We start from the raw sequence: 16,961 nt of genomic DNA on the forward strand, positions 1-16,961 counted from the left end.
TAAGGCATACTTCTATTCGTGTTTTACTTGCCTTAGTTCTTGCACGGGATCTCGAGTTGGAGCGACTTGATGTGAAAACGGCGTTTCTTCACGGTGAGTTGGAGGAGCAGATTTACATGAGGCAGCCAGAGGGATTTGCTATTCCGGGTAAGGAAGATCATGTTTGCTTATTAAAGAAATCTTTATATGGGCTGAAACAATCTCCTAGACAGTGGTATAAGCGGTTTGAGGCTTTCATGGCTAGTCGGGACTATTCAAAGAGTCAGATGGATAGCCGTGTTTATTTCGGGAGATTGGAGGATGGATCTTTGATATATCTGCTATTATATGTTGATGATATGTTGATAGCAGCGAAAAATATGTCTGATATTGATGTGCTAAAGAAGCGGTTGAGTGCTGAGTTTGAGATGAAAGATTTAGGTGCTGCGAAGAAAATTTTGGGTATGGAGATTTTGCGTGACAGATCTGCAGGATTATTACGTCTGTCTCAAAAGAAATATATTGAGAAAATTGTTGCACGTTTTAATATGCGATCGGCGAAGTCCGTGAGTACACCATTAGCAAAGCACTTTAAACTTTCGGTTAAGTTATCACCGCAAACCGAGGAGGAAGAGGAACATATGTCTCGTGTTCCTTATTCTAGTGCCGTGGGTAGTATTATGTATGCTATGGTATGCACTAGGCCTGATATTTCACAAGCTGTCAGTGTGGTTAGTCGTTATATGAAGCGTCCAGGTAAAACTCATTGGGAAGCTGTGAAATGGATCCTCGGATATTTGAAGGGGACAACTGACGTTGGTATAGTATACCGGAGGGACGGTAATGGCAGTGAGACCACTGGTTTTGTGGATTCCGATCATGCGGGTGACTTGGATGAGTGCGGGTCTTTAGCCGGGTACGTGTTTACGCTTGCGGGTGGTGCGATTAGTTGGAAGGCGTCCTTACGGGACCACGTAGCCTTGTCGTCGAGCGAGGCGGAGTACATGGCACCGACCTTTGTAGCGAAAGAGGCGATATGGTTGCAAGGTTTGCTCATGGACTTTGGGTTAGAACAGAAAAGTGTTGATATACACTGTGATAACCAAGGTGCGATTTATCCGGCATATAATCCGGTTTATCACGAGCGAACGAAGCATATCAATATTAGGTACCACTTCATCCGAGATGTCTTAGCGAAGGGTAAGGTTGTTGTGAAAAAGATTGCTACAGCAGAGAACCCTGCGGACATGATGACTAAGCCTGTTCTTTTGGCGAAGCTCAAGCTCTGCTTGAGCACTATTGGCGTCTATAGAGAGTGATCGCCCATTAGGGCGACAGGAGAGCAGCATGGATAATAAGCACTATGACTTTGATTTCAAACATCGAGTCAAGGTGGAGAATTGTTATTTTGTGTCTCGTGTTTTGAATTTCTACGGAGATGAAAAAAATCTTGAATGCAAGATTTGATCGGATTAGCTTCGTGGACTCCACTGGCCGAATAAAAGAAGTGCACATGAATATTCTATTGTTTGGAGTATATCTTGTGCGCCCTCCATCTTAGTAATGGGGGCGTAAAGAACAAATAAAGAAAAGGAATTTTTTTCTTTATACGCCACACTTGGGCGACAAAGAGGGGATTACATATATATTATATGTTATCTTGAGAGACCCATTGAAGAGAAAGATAGTAAAGGTTTTGCTTTTTGTGGCTCTCGACTCATCCCTATTAAAGCCATATGAAGGAGAAGAGAAGTAGCGGGCACAAGCCGAAGGAGCCGCACGCAGGAATGCTTCGATCGTCGGGTTCTCGTTTCGTTGGCCGTGCGAACGTGCTTCAACAAAACGATTGAATTGTCTTTGTGAGTTTTATTTTTCGTATATCCGATTGAGTTGTTGTATTTGTAAACACTTAGGGTTTGGGTATAATCTAGGTGTGGGAAACACGAGAGTTATTGAGCGATTGTAACTGTGATTCTCCGATTATAGTGGATTGTTCTTGCTGGCTCTCCCGTGGATGTAGGTACCGATATTCGGACCGAACCACGTAATCCCCGGTGTCATTTATCGTTCCTCGTTATTTCTCTTAGTGCTTTCGCATTGATTTATTTGCAAGATCCTGGTTAGTTTCCGCGCGTTATATATATTTCAACACTTGCTTCCCTAGTAGAGTCCATGACTCGTGCATAGCTTGACGAGTCTGCACCTGATCTGATCGGTGCTTCCATCAGATCTAAATGTTGCTGAACGGCGTGCTAACCGCTTCTAAGTTTTAATTGCACAAGTGACCTTGATTTAGTTTTTGATGTTCTAGTTTTTCTTATTTGCAATAGGATTTGGATTTCCTTCTTGATATATGCCCCTCTTCTGTTTTGAGGAATATAAGGTTCATATGCTGTATTATCTCCTGAATATTTACATATTTTTCCCTTTCGTTGTGCACAGAACAGCTCTAATTGCGGCATAGCTTGGTCCTGATGGAATAACAGCACAAAGTGGTTTGCTGGTCATAAATATTTTTTCTCATTCATTTTGTGCCATACGATATACACAACAATGTCGGTGACAGCGGGAGTGAGTGACACTGTAATTGCTGTTAGGGATAAACTTAGGGTTAAAATTGGACAGACTAAGGTCAAAAGGTATTGGCCTGGTAAAGTTCCTGAGTGGGCAGATGAAGCTGATGAAGAAGGGGATATCAGGTTGACCAGGGCTGTTGCCCTGGGGAAAGGTTTTCCTACTCGCGAATATTCAGATACTAGCAAGAAAGATGATCCCAGGTTGCGGCGTTTGGCTGAGAGCAGGATAGATAACCGTGATGAAATCAGAGCTGATCATCGTCGCATTCGACAAGCGGAGATTGTCTCTACCATTGAAGAGGAAAACAGAAGACAGGAGGGTCTGGAAGCAGAAGAAGAGGATGCAGTGGCTTTAGAAGAACGCACAAGAAAGATAAGGGAGAAGTTGCTTCTGAGGGAACAGGAAGAGGCGGCACTTCTTCCTGAAGAGGAGGAGGAGGAAGAGGAAGAGGAGGAGGAAGAAGAGGAATCTGAGTATGAGACGGACTCAGAAGAAGAGACAAAAGTTATTGCCATGGTGAAGCCGGTTTTTGTCGTCAAGTCGGAGTGGGATACTATAGCTGAAAGACAGCGGCTTGAGGCAGAAGAAAGAGCCATTGAAGAGCTAATGAAGAGGAGACAAGAGGAGAGAATGGTGGAGACGAAGCAGATTGTGGTTGAGGAGATCAGGGAAAGACGAAGAAATCCAAAAGAATCTGGAAATGGATGCGAACATTGCTGACGTGGAAACTGATGATGAGCTTAACGAGGCTGAAGAGTATGAAACTTGGAAAGCAAGAGAGATTGCAAGGATCAAGAGGGATAGAGAGGACCGTGATGCAATGTTAAAGGCGAAGGAAGAGATTGAGAAGTTGAGAAACATGACAGAGGAGGAAAGGAGGGAGTGGGAAAGAAAGAATCCCAGACCTGCTTCGACACCAAAGCAGAAGTGGAGGTTCATGCAGAAGTATTACCACAAGGGTGCCTTCTTCCAGTCAGAAGCCGATGACCGTGCTGGAACAGCCGGATCAGATTACATTTACAGCCGCGATTTCTCTGCTCCAACTGGAGAGGATAAAATGGACAAAACTATTTTGCCCAAAGTCATGCAAGACAAGCACTTTGGTCGGAGTGGAAGGACAAAGTGGACTCATCTTGTTAATGAAGATACAACTGATTGGAACAATCCGTAAGTTTTTCTCCTTTTTCTCTTCTATACATCTCCACACCTTGTGGGCACCTCTCCTTGTTTGCATAACTGATTTGACGTGCATTGTTAGTAGCAATTAGATGACTATGGAGGGTTTCTACAGCAAAGTTAAGGGGATATTATGCTTGTCGTAATTATTAACTTCTACTGTGATCTCTTTCTAATATGAATATGAATTCCGTCTTGTTTCAAGTATACTAACTAAGACGAAATCAAAGAGAACAATTTATTACTGATTCATAATGCTGGTAGGAACTTAATTTGATGTTTGGTTGTGATGCGGTTGGACCTAGCTACAATGACCCTCTCAGGGCGAAGTGCAATGCGAAGATGGCTGGAGTGAATGCCCCCATATCGAAACCCAAAGGAATCAAGAAATTGACGGACTGGGAGTCTCGATGAGTTGTTGAATTGCTGAGGAGTACCCATGGCCATGGGCCAGATTTTTATCCTTGAGGTGTTTTGTAGCAGAGGCCATGTGTTTCTAGGTTGAGGTAGCACTGGATGATGTAGGAGGGCTTGCCGCTTGACGCATGAAAGATGCAGATATTTGATGCAATCTTGATGGTCGAGAAGAAGTCCAGCATGATAGATATCAAATTTAATCAGTTAATGATTAGTCATGACATATCTATCTTCTGGGGTTATATCTGTATGCCCGCCATCTTTCAGTACCTTCCCGACTAGGTCTGTTATGTTTGTGAGTCTAGAGGCTTAGGACGCATGTCGCGTGGCACTTTCTAGGATACAAATTATTGAGAAAATTTCAAATAAGGGTTCGAAATATTTTTATTTTTTTAACTAAAGGCTTAAAATGAATCTTGCTTCCAATAATAGTCCGACATTATTCTTAATCTCAAAGGTGTTCAAGGAATTATCGGCATTACCGACTTTTATTTATTTGCTTTTTCTCTTCTTTGACTACACTTTTTTGTCCTAAACACACGAATGCCTAAAGAAAGGGATTAACAAAGTAAGCTCTCCCCAATCATGAAGGCTTATCCTCAAGAGTCACAGGTGAAGGCCCGGGTGAGGCGATCCTTGCCTACATTTGGCAAGTGCTTGGGCAAGGGTCTTCGAGCTCGGATGCTGGAGAAATAAAAGAAACGACCAAAGAAAAAAAAAAAAAAAAAGAATACAAGAATGTAAAATAATTAAAAATTAAAGTTGTCTTTAGACTAAAATCCCTTCAGTTAGAATATTTAGCCGGCGGGGGTCAAGCCTTTATTTAAAATTGTCATGGCCAATTCATGCTTTTATTTGAGATCAATTTGGCCACTTCAAATTCTTATTTGAGAAAATGAGAGTCCTTCAACTCTTTATTTGAAATTTTCTTATAATTACTCGTTTATTTTCTTTATCCAAAACTACCGATTACTTATGAAAATTTACTGGTCACCATGAAAAACTTTAACTTTAGAAGTTTTTACTTTATATTTTCAGATATTGCCGTGTGAAGGAATTACTAAGTACAAGAGCCACTAATTTGCAATGTTCGAAGGTTACCCGTTTATGAGAGGGCGTGGAAAGCTGAATGGACATTATCAATGCAGAAATAAGTTGGATAACCCATAGTCATGTCATTAATTTTTGGGGGAGGACTTATTATTCTCAAAGCCCCTGGGTATATTTTACCGGGGATCATCTGACGGTCCAAAACCACAACTATGCAGGGGGAAAGATGGAAGTAATGACTGAACGAGTTGACTCGCTATTTAATGAACCATCAAAGAATACAGATTCCATTTCAGGCAAAATGAGTAAGGGCCAATAGCCTCATTACAAGCTCTCATTTCTATTTTGTAGATAAGGCCTATAATCATCAGAAATTTACAAAAGCCAGAAAAAATTCTATGCGTATACAAGGGCTGATAACTAAAAGCTCCTGGACATCAGGAACTTCTTTAACCCCTGCATCTTTGTACAGGGGCCTAATTGTACGCTCTTGCATATTGATGCCTTTTGGAGTCATTACTTCTATTATTTTTACCAAAGCTACAGTTATTTTCCATGCTCTGCACCCTGAAAATTTCAAGTCAGTAACGGTGAGATTGACTCTGCCACAGTCCCCAAGGTCTAGGCGGGCTAGCTTCCAGTGTTGAATCATTGGATGTGCTTGATAGTCGGACATCCGTTGATTTCGCTCTCATAGGTCTAAGTGGGCTGCCTTCTGGAGTCGATTCATTGGATGTGCTTGTTCTAGGCTTTTTGAGTTGCACATCCTTTGATAGAACACTGATTGCTCTTGGCAGGCTAGCCTCTGGAGTGGAATCATCAGACGTGCTTCTACTAGGGTTTTCTACTTGGACATCCTTTGATCGAGCCCTGATCTCAAAGACATTACCATCATTGCTGTCATCATTACTGGACCCATCTCCACCTATATTTTGGTTGCTGAAATTGGGAGCTTCAACTTCAGGTAAGCTGGTGGCTGCTCCAGCCCTGGAAAGAAACACGAGACATAAGCTTGGAGCCAGTCAAACCATAACAATTGTAAAACAAAGCGTATCAAAATCTAACCTCTTAACAATTTCATTGTAGTTCAATATCTTCATTGATTCTGAACTTTTATCACTCCCTCTCTGCTTTGTCAGTCTGATGTGACAATCAGAACCAAATAAGACAAACAATTTCTTTAGGACAAAAGAGAAACAGATGCAGGCACAAATATCGATGAAAGGCAAGGCTTACATGACGGGTGCAGTAATGGGTTTGGGATTATCAGCCTCCTGTCGATGTTATATCCGAAAAGCACATAAGCAGGGAGTTACTTCTAACATAATGACATGAAACACGGCAAGAGAAAACAAATTAAATTCTACACTTCCTTCCTCTGGCAAATTATCCTCAATAAACTCCCACCGTTCCTTCTCAAGGTTTAAGGTTTCTTTGTCCCCGTCGTCGTACAAAACCTAGTCCCCAAGCAGGCCATAAATATTTAACACAACATCAAAGAACATTGCAAGAGATGCCTCCTTAGACAATTACGTAATTCTAAACAGTTAGCTATCATACGGGACTTGAGGATAGCAAAAGGATTGATCTGCATAATGTAGATACATGCAAGAAGCTAACTGAATTGATCAAATCAAAAGGTAGGTCACAAAATACAGAAACTTCTGAAGACCATCATAGTCATCTCACCTTGTGCTTCTTTATTATGGGGTCGTAAGATTGAATGAGGCCATCATAGAACCTGTAAAACAAATCATTAGGAATAGGAAGAAAATAATATAAACAACCATTAGCTCTAGACCATCATTGAAGCAACAGCTGCAGCCACGCATAACTGAAGGAAGACCAGTAGAAAGTGCAAAAAGGAGATGAGGATTGAAAAATAACGCCAAACGAGACAGAAATAAAGTATTTGAAAGTGAGGGTTTTAGAGTGCTCACATTTCATCCAATGGCCACCAGACCTTTATTCGACGACCCACTAATACTCCAGCCAGCGCGCCAGCCTCCTGAAAATTATCAAGAAAATACACAACTTTATGAAAGAGGAAAAAAAGGTGAAAAGACCATGCCACATAGCAATTAGGAAAAAGTGAAAAACTTAAATGAGTGTCAACACTCTAATAACTGTAACCACAAACTTCAGTTTTATAGTAAAAATAATAGTGGTAATAAATAACAATCGAAGAAGGCATACTTAATGATATACTGACATGATAAATATCTATTATCAAATACCAACAGTGTATGAATACTATCCATACTATCCTCTAATGTGCATTTATTAGTGTTGCTTCCTCCTTTGATTGGCAGCTTCATTCTTTTATCTCTAAGATCACTGAGGACCACAGCTGCCTTGTCTTGCACAGTCTCCATGTTTGCCTTCAGTGCAGTTCTTCTTTTTCCCGAAGAAACTGTAGGCACAGCTGTAAGATTTCTTCTGCTAACGGAGATCCTTCTATTTTGTGGCTGTTTTGTAGTTTGACTCTCTCTGTACAGCCAAGCTTCCTCGGTTCTCATTAATGAACTAGGTTCTGGTTCCCTTTCTCTGGGAAGTATTGAACCCTTGGAGTCTCCAGGATCAGCGATGCCTCGTTTAGGAGAACCATTAGTATGATTATGTTCTGTAGCAGATTCATTTTGGCATATAAGGGCCACTACAGGAGAATAATCATCCACAGTGGTGCCTTTTGATTGCATTGCTCCCCTAAGAATAGGTCTCAGCTTTGTTGCACAATCTGAGATCAATTTCTCTCCCAATTTCCAACAGGAAGGTGCCACTTTCTACAAGACGATATATATCATACTAAAGAACGAAGAAATCGAAACCAAACTAAAACAGCAGAAACATTGAAAAGACAGTAACCTCATTCTCCTTAAGCACACTAGCCAGGAGAGGGAAGAGAAGATCTGGACTGATATCTTCACTTTCAGTGAGGATGACCGCCATTATTTGTTCCACAGCCCAGTATGCATCAGCAGAGGGATTTGACCTAAATAAGAACAGGACCCGCAAAAAATAAGAGAGTATATAAAAGGTAAATGCAGTAAAAGATGACAGATACAAAGATGCTGAGAAATATCATTTACAAAAGTCATCAAGAGAAGTGTTGTTGCAGGCTGTTATAACATAACTGTTAAACCAAGTTATATTTCCACTACCACAAAGCCATTTAAGTGCCGTTATTTTTCACTAATCTTGAATTAAGGTCAAGAGCTTGCACAGATATCGCTTATTCTCGATCTCTCTCGAAAAGAATCTAGAAGTGTAACATCTTTTATAAAAAGTCCTTAGTACTAATCAGAATATCGACTTTAGCAGGAAATACTTGTTGTAAAAATTGAAAGTTCTAAAAAACCAAAACAAAACCACATAAAATAGTTGAAAGTTTTATCCAATCATTAAAAGGCAAACTAACTTATAAACAAACTCTGATGTACATGGAAACTCATCAGCAATGTACTAACTCCAATATCATATACTCTTGAGTCATAAGAAAGGTTACTAGACAGCAAGACAAGCCAAATTGTGATGTTCCACAAAAATAAATGGAACTCAAAAGAGCAATTTCATTAACTAGCGTTATTGGTGAAAGATTAGCAAAACTATCCCTTTCTTATGAATACAAGAGTTCCCAGTCCCTGAATATTAAATATATCTGTCAAACTATCACACGAAAAGAAGAAAAAGAGTCCATAAAATGTAACTGTTCATAAAATTACCTGGTAATAAACCAGAAATGTAGGCACATCCGAACAACTAGTGCCTCACATTCAAGGTCAAGCATTAACAGACAAGCCTTGACCCTTGCAATGGTTTGAAGTACAGAGAGGGCCTTTTCATAGCACCGTGTTGATGGTTGAGATAGCTTGGAAAGAGCCTCCACAATCAGCTGAAAAATTGCCTGCCCATGGAATAGATGCATAAAAAATTGTGAAAGAACAAAATTTATTTAGAGTGGAGTGAGTTCATTGTGTCAAAAAAGTCTGCGATGTTTTATTTTATACACCTTCATTTGATCATCATTATACGGTTGTTCTGGTGATGCTATCCTCAGAATCTCACTGAGGCAAGATGCAACTGTAACTCTGACATCCTCATTCGAATGTTTGAACAGAGCTTCAGCTATGAGACCCTTCATGAGAGGAAGAAGGGCATCTTGGAGTAAGTCCGATGGTTCTTGCTCCATACTGGCCAAGAGATACTCAGCATTCTATGTAAGGGTGTAAATAAAAGCAAAAGTCAGTTTCTATATCCATATAAATTAAATAGTACAGAAATGGTTCTGGAAACGTGGAAAGAAAACACCCTTTCAGATGCTCCAATGATTGATGTATGTCCTTTAAGAGGTAAAATAAAGAGGGGGATGGAAAAGACAAAATTGGCGACTTGACTTTGAAGCTCATGGCAGCACAAGAATATCATCAACCGGATCAAGAAGTGGACAGTACAGAAACACCAACTACAAGGAGTAATGACATATGATACCCATTTGAGTCCCTTAAAGCAATATACTGAAACCAAAGTTGTACCGTTTAGGAAGGAGTTTGAAAGCCATTACATGAACTAACTCTCCTGCTCCATATGAACTAGATGCCTCTGTATGCAAGCACAACCATAAAAAAGACTAGCAAACATCGACCAACTAAAAGAACAAAAAGATCCCTGATGAGCAAATTGATGACAAACCCAAATAACAGAGATTGATCATTGCCCAACAACCATCAACCGCCATCAGCGTTAATTATCCCATGAAACACACAATCCCATGGTTGGCTTTGTCTCGTAAATCATGACATGCTAATTGTGCCATTCAGAAGAGTAAGGAGTTCATCAACAGAAGAAGGGGCATTCAGGAGATCATTGCCCACCGATCTAAGCTGCACTGCTAAAGTCCTCTCAAATGAAGAAGAAGATGACACCATTTTTTCTCTGTACTTTGGGTGGCCACGCACACTCTAAAGCTCAAACAAACACAGAGTACTAGTATTCTCTTGCAGATTTGTACAGAAAATACTCTGAAACTCTTCTGTAGTTTATAGGGAAACCAAAACTGGGCAAGTCAAAGGACTAAACGAAAACACAGTAAATTTCCACATATGCAATGAATTTGGTCTTATCTCTTGGGTTCTGAATTAGCTCTCAATTTTGGTTTGTTGTTGGGCTCTGACCGTGTGTTCTTCGCTTTCATGGAAAAAAATCAACACGATAGCTTCAAATGGTATTTCAAATCTTGGGGACTTAGGAGGACCAATTACTTGCCATTCCATAGCTTAATCACTTTCTCATTGCAGTCCAGATTTTGCTTTTTTTTGGTTTCCTAATTATTAACCTGCTCTATATTTGTCTCTGTATATTTCCGACTGAAACAGAAATAGACATCATTTCCATTTGTATCATCAAATCCATATGATATGACTTATAAAGCTGAAATCATATCAAAAATATTATATCTTCTATTTTTGGAGGGGAAGACAAATCTGGTAAGGGAAAAATAAGAAAGGCATTAAAGTCCCTAGGTTTTGATTCAGATGCATTTTGACAGGATAAGTTTGATTCATGGTCCGACACTCATTGCAGAATTGCAAGAACCAACCTTCCAAAATAAGCTTTAAAGAGTCATATCATTGGTCCATTTCTTAAAAGAGCTTAAATTTTTTATTATTACCGCAAGACCTATATGCAATTAGAAGTCATATTTCCATTTTCTGGAACAGGCTGATTTTCTGTAATTCTACTAACTAAGCATCCTAACAAGAATAACTAGATTTTTTCATTCGAAAGTAGAATAGCTTCTTCCATAACCTGGAAAGAAAACCTTACACATAAATACCTTAACACTAGCAAAACCAATGAAATTTGTGGAGTTACACGATTAGGGAGGTATTTGCTAAGCCACTCACTAGGATAAAAGTTCTCTTGATGTCAATTTTCGCCATTCCTCCATATCTGAACTATCTTATTCTAGGGCGTGACTGGATAGACTTTTTCTTTTTTTTTTTTTTGAATATTTTTTAAACAGATCCTTCATAATAATTATTATTTTTTTATACATGGATAATGTCCTATATTTTGTCAGGAAAAGAAAAATGTACTTGTTGCTTTTACTTATCCTAAACAAACAGCACATTATTTGTTTTTTAAAGCTTGGACTCCAACAAATGTTGAGGTTTTGGCTGAAGCGCTGAAAGCCAAAAAGAGTGATATCAACCTGGCCTATCTTATAGTTGACTTATATATGCTTCAGAAACTGTGAATACCTCTTAGGCTAGTTTTGAATCTCACAAAACATTGATTGCAAAGTCCTAAGAACCATGACTCTAAACACTTAAACTATCTAGACATCAGTACATTTATGTAGTTCTGAAGCTCACCTGAAAACAGTTCATCTAACTTTGATCATTTGTATTGCAGCATGAGTGAGCAGTAGAAATTTGTTCTGAGGCAATTACCATTGTAGTAAATTGCTTTTTCAGTATGCTCTTTTAACTGATTCTAAAGAAACTTGTCACATATTGAACTAGGTAAGTATTATATATAATCGTGTCATTAGAACATTGACAGCCTAAATAAGCTTCAATAAATTTCTAGTGAGCAACTTTTAAGCAATCCCAATACCTGCAGCATTTTGTCACACAGATTTCTTCACCCTATTACAGGCCAATCCTCCGTCACTTTTTCAGGTATGTCCAGGTACTTACTTTGCATAAAAGCCATAAAGATTAAAGTGTGTGGTTTCAGTCTCCACAAACTTACATCAGCTCCTTTGTTGAATGACAAGCAAATGAAGGTAATAGTTAATACATTCTTTAACAACAAATGCAATATATCTGTTGTTGTGAAACTAAAAGAGAAAATTTTAGGAAACTCACACAAGCTGCTTTTCAATTATTTTGGCAATCCCGGTGTAAAAGGTCTCTGCCACTGAGTACTTTCTGCCAAAATTAGTTGGTCCATGCTTTATGCTGACTTTGCCATTTCTGAGGGGTGCAACAAAAAGAGCTGCTCATGACTACTAGAACTCACTCACTAGATAATTGACTTTGATATTTGGATTACGGTTCAATGAATGTTATTGGTGCAAAATAATGCATTGGATTTAATTGATGTGAATATACACCTCTTTGGTAAGATGCAAAGAACATAAAAGGATTCATATAACCAACTCCCACTTAGCATGACAAGTCTTTCCATTCAAAATGTTTATGTTGTTGTTTTTTTACCAAATATTGGCATCAAGCTGATAGTTTGAACATACAATGGTCCAGTCTAACCAGAGAAAAATTTAGCAATAACTACTAACACAAGTGCAACGTTAACATAAAACGAGTACAAAGACTTGAGATTGAAATGATTTGATTCAATTTTGACTTTCTTCCTTCAAGTAAAATCATTATTACCATGTGCATTTTTTGTGCTCTAAACAAAGCCAAAGGATATGACTTGACTTTCTAATAAACACACAAACACCCAAATTTCAATTCAAATGGAGTCGATCTCAATCTTCACTCAAACTTCATCCAAATCAAAGAAAAGTTGGATAGCCAAGTCCATCTCAAGTCAAGTGAAATTGTCAACTAGAACTTGAAAAAGAGAAATCAATGTTATTTGTTCAGGTTTTAAGTTCAAGCAGTGCATGGCAACAACTCCACTCAGTTACACCCCTAAGAAACAGAGCTACTTGTTATTGCCTTCCTGCAACAAAACAAAAATACACCAACCTTTGCATTAATTAGTCACATATCAGAAAACGAATGAACTGTTCAATTGTATAATTTTCAGATCTGTACTTTCATCAGATTCATTTCTAGATTTTAAGCTATGCTGTGAAGATTCTAAGGTGCACCTTACATTTCACCTCAATTTCTTCAGTTGCTGAATTATGGACAGTAATATTCTCGATCGATCAGATTCTTTTCTTGCTTAAAGATGCACATGACCACCCAACTCCCATTAGAACTTAGAACACATGTAAATGATTTAACATCCTGGAAAATTATAACTCTGGTCTCAGTTGTGAGATTTGGCTCTTACATCATGTTAAGTTTTTGCAAACAATTAGATCTGAAAGTGATCTCAATGTACATTGGAAGCAATTGCAATTTACATGTATGGCACATTGTTAATAAATAAAAGCTCTCTGTGCCATTTCCTTAAACAAATTGAAAAATTGAAAAAGAGTTGGTACCTGCTCATAGAGAGTTTCTTCTTATCTTTGTACCACCAGAAGAATTGCTGCAAGGGCATTTAAAACAGAGAGAAATCAATGTGTGATCAGCCCAGTTACTGAACAAGAAATGAAAAGAAATATGTATCTTGTCCAATAACACAGACATGTACCTTCAATTTTTTGTTCAAACAAGTATCTGCAGATCTCTTTCTTGCTTGCTTTTGGATGATAAACTGTAGTGCTCCTCCTATATCTGAAGGATTTTCGATCAATGGGTTCCTTCAGCAAAACTATGCAATTCAAACAAGACAAATACAAAAGCTAGGATAAAGAATTAAAGCTAGTCAGACTACCAGATTATCAAAAGTGATATATGTGAGGTGATACAGTGAGGATACATAGCTATTTATAAGGGATGAAATGCCTTAGTGCGCCGCCACCTTCAATGTCATTTCTCAAGATAAAACTAGGTTACAATATATTGTTGATTAACTCTGCACGTGACATGCTCATGTCAATAAGTATCCTGTGAATGGGCATGTCATGTGACTCGTCAATAATGTCATATTTCATTTAGTTTTTTGTAAATTCAACTAGCAATATCATGAAAAGCCATTATTTTAACAACTAATACAAAGTGGCACTAGCCCAAATCAGCTATTACTTTTTTTTTTTTTTTGAGAAATATGCATACCAACATTTATATCAGTTGCACCAAGAAAATGGAAAGAACAGCAGGAATGAGGATAGGTTTTGAAAGTAGAGTAGAAAGCATAGTATAGGGAATAATTGGAGAAACTAAAGATCATAATCCAAGATATTGTTGAATTACAAAAGTAGCCAGCTGTTAAAACAGGACTTCCTCCTTTTAGAGGATTTCATCGGCAAATTTTGGTAACAAGACTCTTTCTATTCCTTTGTGATACCAAACATTAATAATGATTTTTTTCAATGTTATGAAAGATCAGCTTTAGCATTCATTTGTCGGATCAAAAAGTTTTCCAACTTGCCTCACAACCTCAGATGATTACCAATGAAATTTAGATGTTGATGCTTGTCCAAACTGTTCAAGCCTAATAATACATATTGTATTTCAGTGAAATTTAAATGATTCTCCTTAGTATACATATTGACAAATTTTAGACTTGCCTCACAACCTAAAATTGCTGAAGGGGATTATCTTCTTTATCATACATGTTATATAAAACATTTTCATGATAATCATTTCTGACAGTTTTTTAACTTATGAAGGCTGTCAGCAAATATTGAAAGGTGACAATCTCATAAGGGTCCCAGATTTTGGCAATCTGGCCTTTTTTTGGGAAGAAGGGTCTTAGGAGGAAATGATTGTTGGATATACTATCAAATAAGGATAATATCTCATCGTTTATGAACAAATTTGAAAGCCGCATCAAAGAAACATTATTAACCATCTACTGTTGAAAAGTTCATCAATGGTTGTACTTCTAGCTTACCCCATCTGGTAGGTGTGAAAAGGAAAAATACCTTCTCATTTTATTACGAGATCTGAATGTCTTTCCTTTCGCAGGATATGGTATATAATATGGCAATACCAGTTTGGATTTACAACTCATTTCAAACAATGAAACCTCATTACTATTAAAAGAAAATTTACAAAACAACATAAGCATATCAAAAAAATATTGTCAAATATCTACAGCTGGAAAAAGATCGAATTAATACTTATCTATTTCACATTGGCCTGGAAAACAAAGTTATCCATTTCACTGTCAGATTAAATGCTCTATATTATGCATATGATAATTTTATATATTTTTTTGGAATTGGAAAAGGAAGAATAAAAAAGTATTAAATAATCAACAATTCATCGGAGGAACTTTAGGACACCCTTGGGGAAATATTGATATCTAACATGACCTCTCCATGCAAACCCAACACGAAAACCTGTGACCTTTAATGTGCGCCTCAATTCAATTATGATTCTACATCTACCAATTTGAAATTCCATCCTCCAAATACAACATGCATAAATGAATCCATATACATACATTTATAGATAATTGGAAATCCAAAAAAGGGTGTCTTCATAGTATTTAAAATGGGCTATCTTGTGAACAAATTACTAATACAAATAGCAGTTCCAAAACCATGTCCTAGGCACTTGGCCTAATTGCAGGGACGTTGCTATGGCCACACAGGGTCACAGCTTTAGTCCCCATAACCTCAAAACAAAACATGAAGCGGTTTGTCACGTCAAAAATCATTGTTTTGCAGACTATCAGTGCATAAAGATGGTGATGCAGTGGTACAAAGGGAAAGCCACATAATGGAGGGCTTGGCGATTGTAGTGGACACATCTTGGTGCATTACTAGCACAGACCAGTGGTGCCAGTGGCAAGAAGGAAGAATTATAGTTAGCCAGCTGGTAGTGCAAGTATTATAGTTTTTTGATTCACCATTTTTTTCTTATTTCACATAATCCTACCTATCCTCCTTTGTACTCTGTAGGAAGTATTCCTATGACGTTTGATGGAGGTAGCTGGTGAAGCAAACAATTTGCAAACAATTTGCATATTGTGTATTAATGATCAACCCCTATTAAAGTTTCACTAGAATTTCACTATTTATGGCTTCTGCTAAATTGTGACCCAAAAAAAGAGAGATCTTAAGACAGTTAAAATAGATGAACACTAATTACTGAACAAATGCCATTCTAGTAGGATAGAAAAAGCAAGTTCAATTGGAACTATAAGTAGAGATATCTTCAGCTGCAAAAGTCTCAATCTAAAGTTTTGTGCTTTACTGTTGCTCCTGGGGTTAAAACCCAAGGCTTTGATTACTACTAACTCTGTGAAATCATTGGTTTACATGTTAATATCGACAAACACCTAATTTTTCAGGTGATTGTTGAAATTCACACCTGAAAATTCAATAGATTTCAGTTCACTAGAATGTTTGGATAGACCTATTTTGGTCTCCACTTCAACCCAAAAATTCATCCATAGTAGGTGAGTGTAAGAACAGTGGATGCTATTAAACTAGCCAAGCTACGGATTCATATCAACTTTGCCTCAAATCAATTGACAAAAACCAGAATCCACACTATTGTGAGAAGGGATTTCAAAATTCTCAGGAGAAGTCATACGCAATAGCCCACAGAGGAAGGACTAACTGTTAATTTTGAGAAGCAAAACATCAATCCGTAAACGAGACATATGCAATTTTAAGCAGAATAGAGGCATCTTTTCATTTTGAATCATGAAAAGATGAATGTTTATGAACTAGGAAAACTTCGAAGTACCGGACACTGATGAAACTAAGGAGCATTGCTAATCAACAAACAGAGAGAAGAAAAAGGACTGACAACTATCATGGAAGAATACCAACCTGGGAACAAAGAGAGGAACAGAGCAGTCGACTGAGACCATCTTCCTCCTTACTCCACTAATTCATCTGGCCCCATCATTTGTGAACGAACCTGTGAAGTGAAGGCAATTTCTCCGACTGCTGTCTAAACTCCAGCTTGTATTAGATGAGACCATGCACTTTTTTATTTTTATTTTAAGACCTTGTACCTGATAAGGGTGCATCAAACAGCTCTTACTAAAAA

At 38.1% G+C, this 16,961-nt stretch overlaps 2 protein-coding genes across 19 annotated transcripts in view; one reads left to right on the top strand and one right to left on the bottom strand.

Moving 5' to 3' along the window:
• Positions 1-3,256: 3,256 nt before the first annotated feature.
• Positions 3,257-4,146, top strand: LOC115728378 (microfibrillar-associated protein 1-like). Its single transcript, XM_048283606.1, has 2 exons — positions 3,257-3,723; positions 4,038-4,146. Exons 1-2 carry the CDS (start codon positions 3,257-3,259, stop codon positions 4,144-4,146), a joined length of 576 nt encoding a protein of 191 aa, XP_048139563.1.
• Positions 4,147-5,274: 1,128 nt separating this feature from the next.
• LOC115728848 (sister chromatid cohesion protein PDS5 homolog C-like) overlaps positions 5,275-16,961 on the bottom strand; it is a 52,519-nt gene continuing 40,832 nt past the window's right edge. For 7 of the 18 annotated variants that reach the window (XM_048283525.1, XM_048283530.1, XM_048283528.1 and 4 more), the window contains 5 exons: positions 6,889-6,940; positions 6,573-6,656; positions 6,436-6,473; positions 6,265-6,339; positions 5,275-6,186 (listed from right to left, as the gene is read on the bottom strand). In XM_048283525.1, coding sequence (XP_048139482.1) covers positions 5,781-6,186; positions 6,265-6,339; positions 6,436-6,473; positions 6,573-6,656; positions 6,889-6,940 — 655 coding nt within the window. In that variant the 3' untranslated portion in view covers positions 5,275-5,780. Of the gene's footprint in view, positions 6,187-6,264; positions 6,340-6,435; positions 6,474-6,572; positions 6,657-6,888; positions 6,941-7,139; positions 7,208-7,466; positions 7,983-8,064; positions 8,192-8,921; positions 9,104-9,208; positions 9,413-11,817; positions 12,895-13,233; positions 13,365-13,387; positions 13,435-13,539; positions 13,623-14,875; positions 14,987-16,738; positions 16,787-16,961 lie in introns of those variants that run through there. The other 11 variants (XM_048283540.1, XM_048283533.1, XM_048283536.1 and 8 more) reach the window with 10 other exon arrangements.

This window comes from Rhodamnia argentea, chromosome 8 (genome assembly GCF_020921035.1).
Source record: "Rhodamnia argentea isolate NSW1041297 chromosome 8, ASM2092103v1, whole genome shotgun sequence".
In the NCBI taxonomy this organism is placed as follows: domain Eukaryota; kingdom Viridiplantae; phylum Streptophyta; class Magnoliopsida; order Myrtales; family Myrtaceae; genus Rhodamnia; species Rhodamnia argentea.

Excerpts from the sequence above, each read along its gene's own strand:
- LOC115728378 (XM_048283606.1), top strand. The coding sequence starts at position 3,257 with ATGGATGCGAACATTGCTGACGTGGAAACTGATGATGAGCTTAACGAG. Across the intron at positions 3,724-4,037 it reads ACAACTGATTGGAACAATCC|CTACAATGACCCTCTCAGGG; the intron begins GTAAGTTTTTCT and ends GGTTGGACCTAG.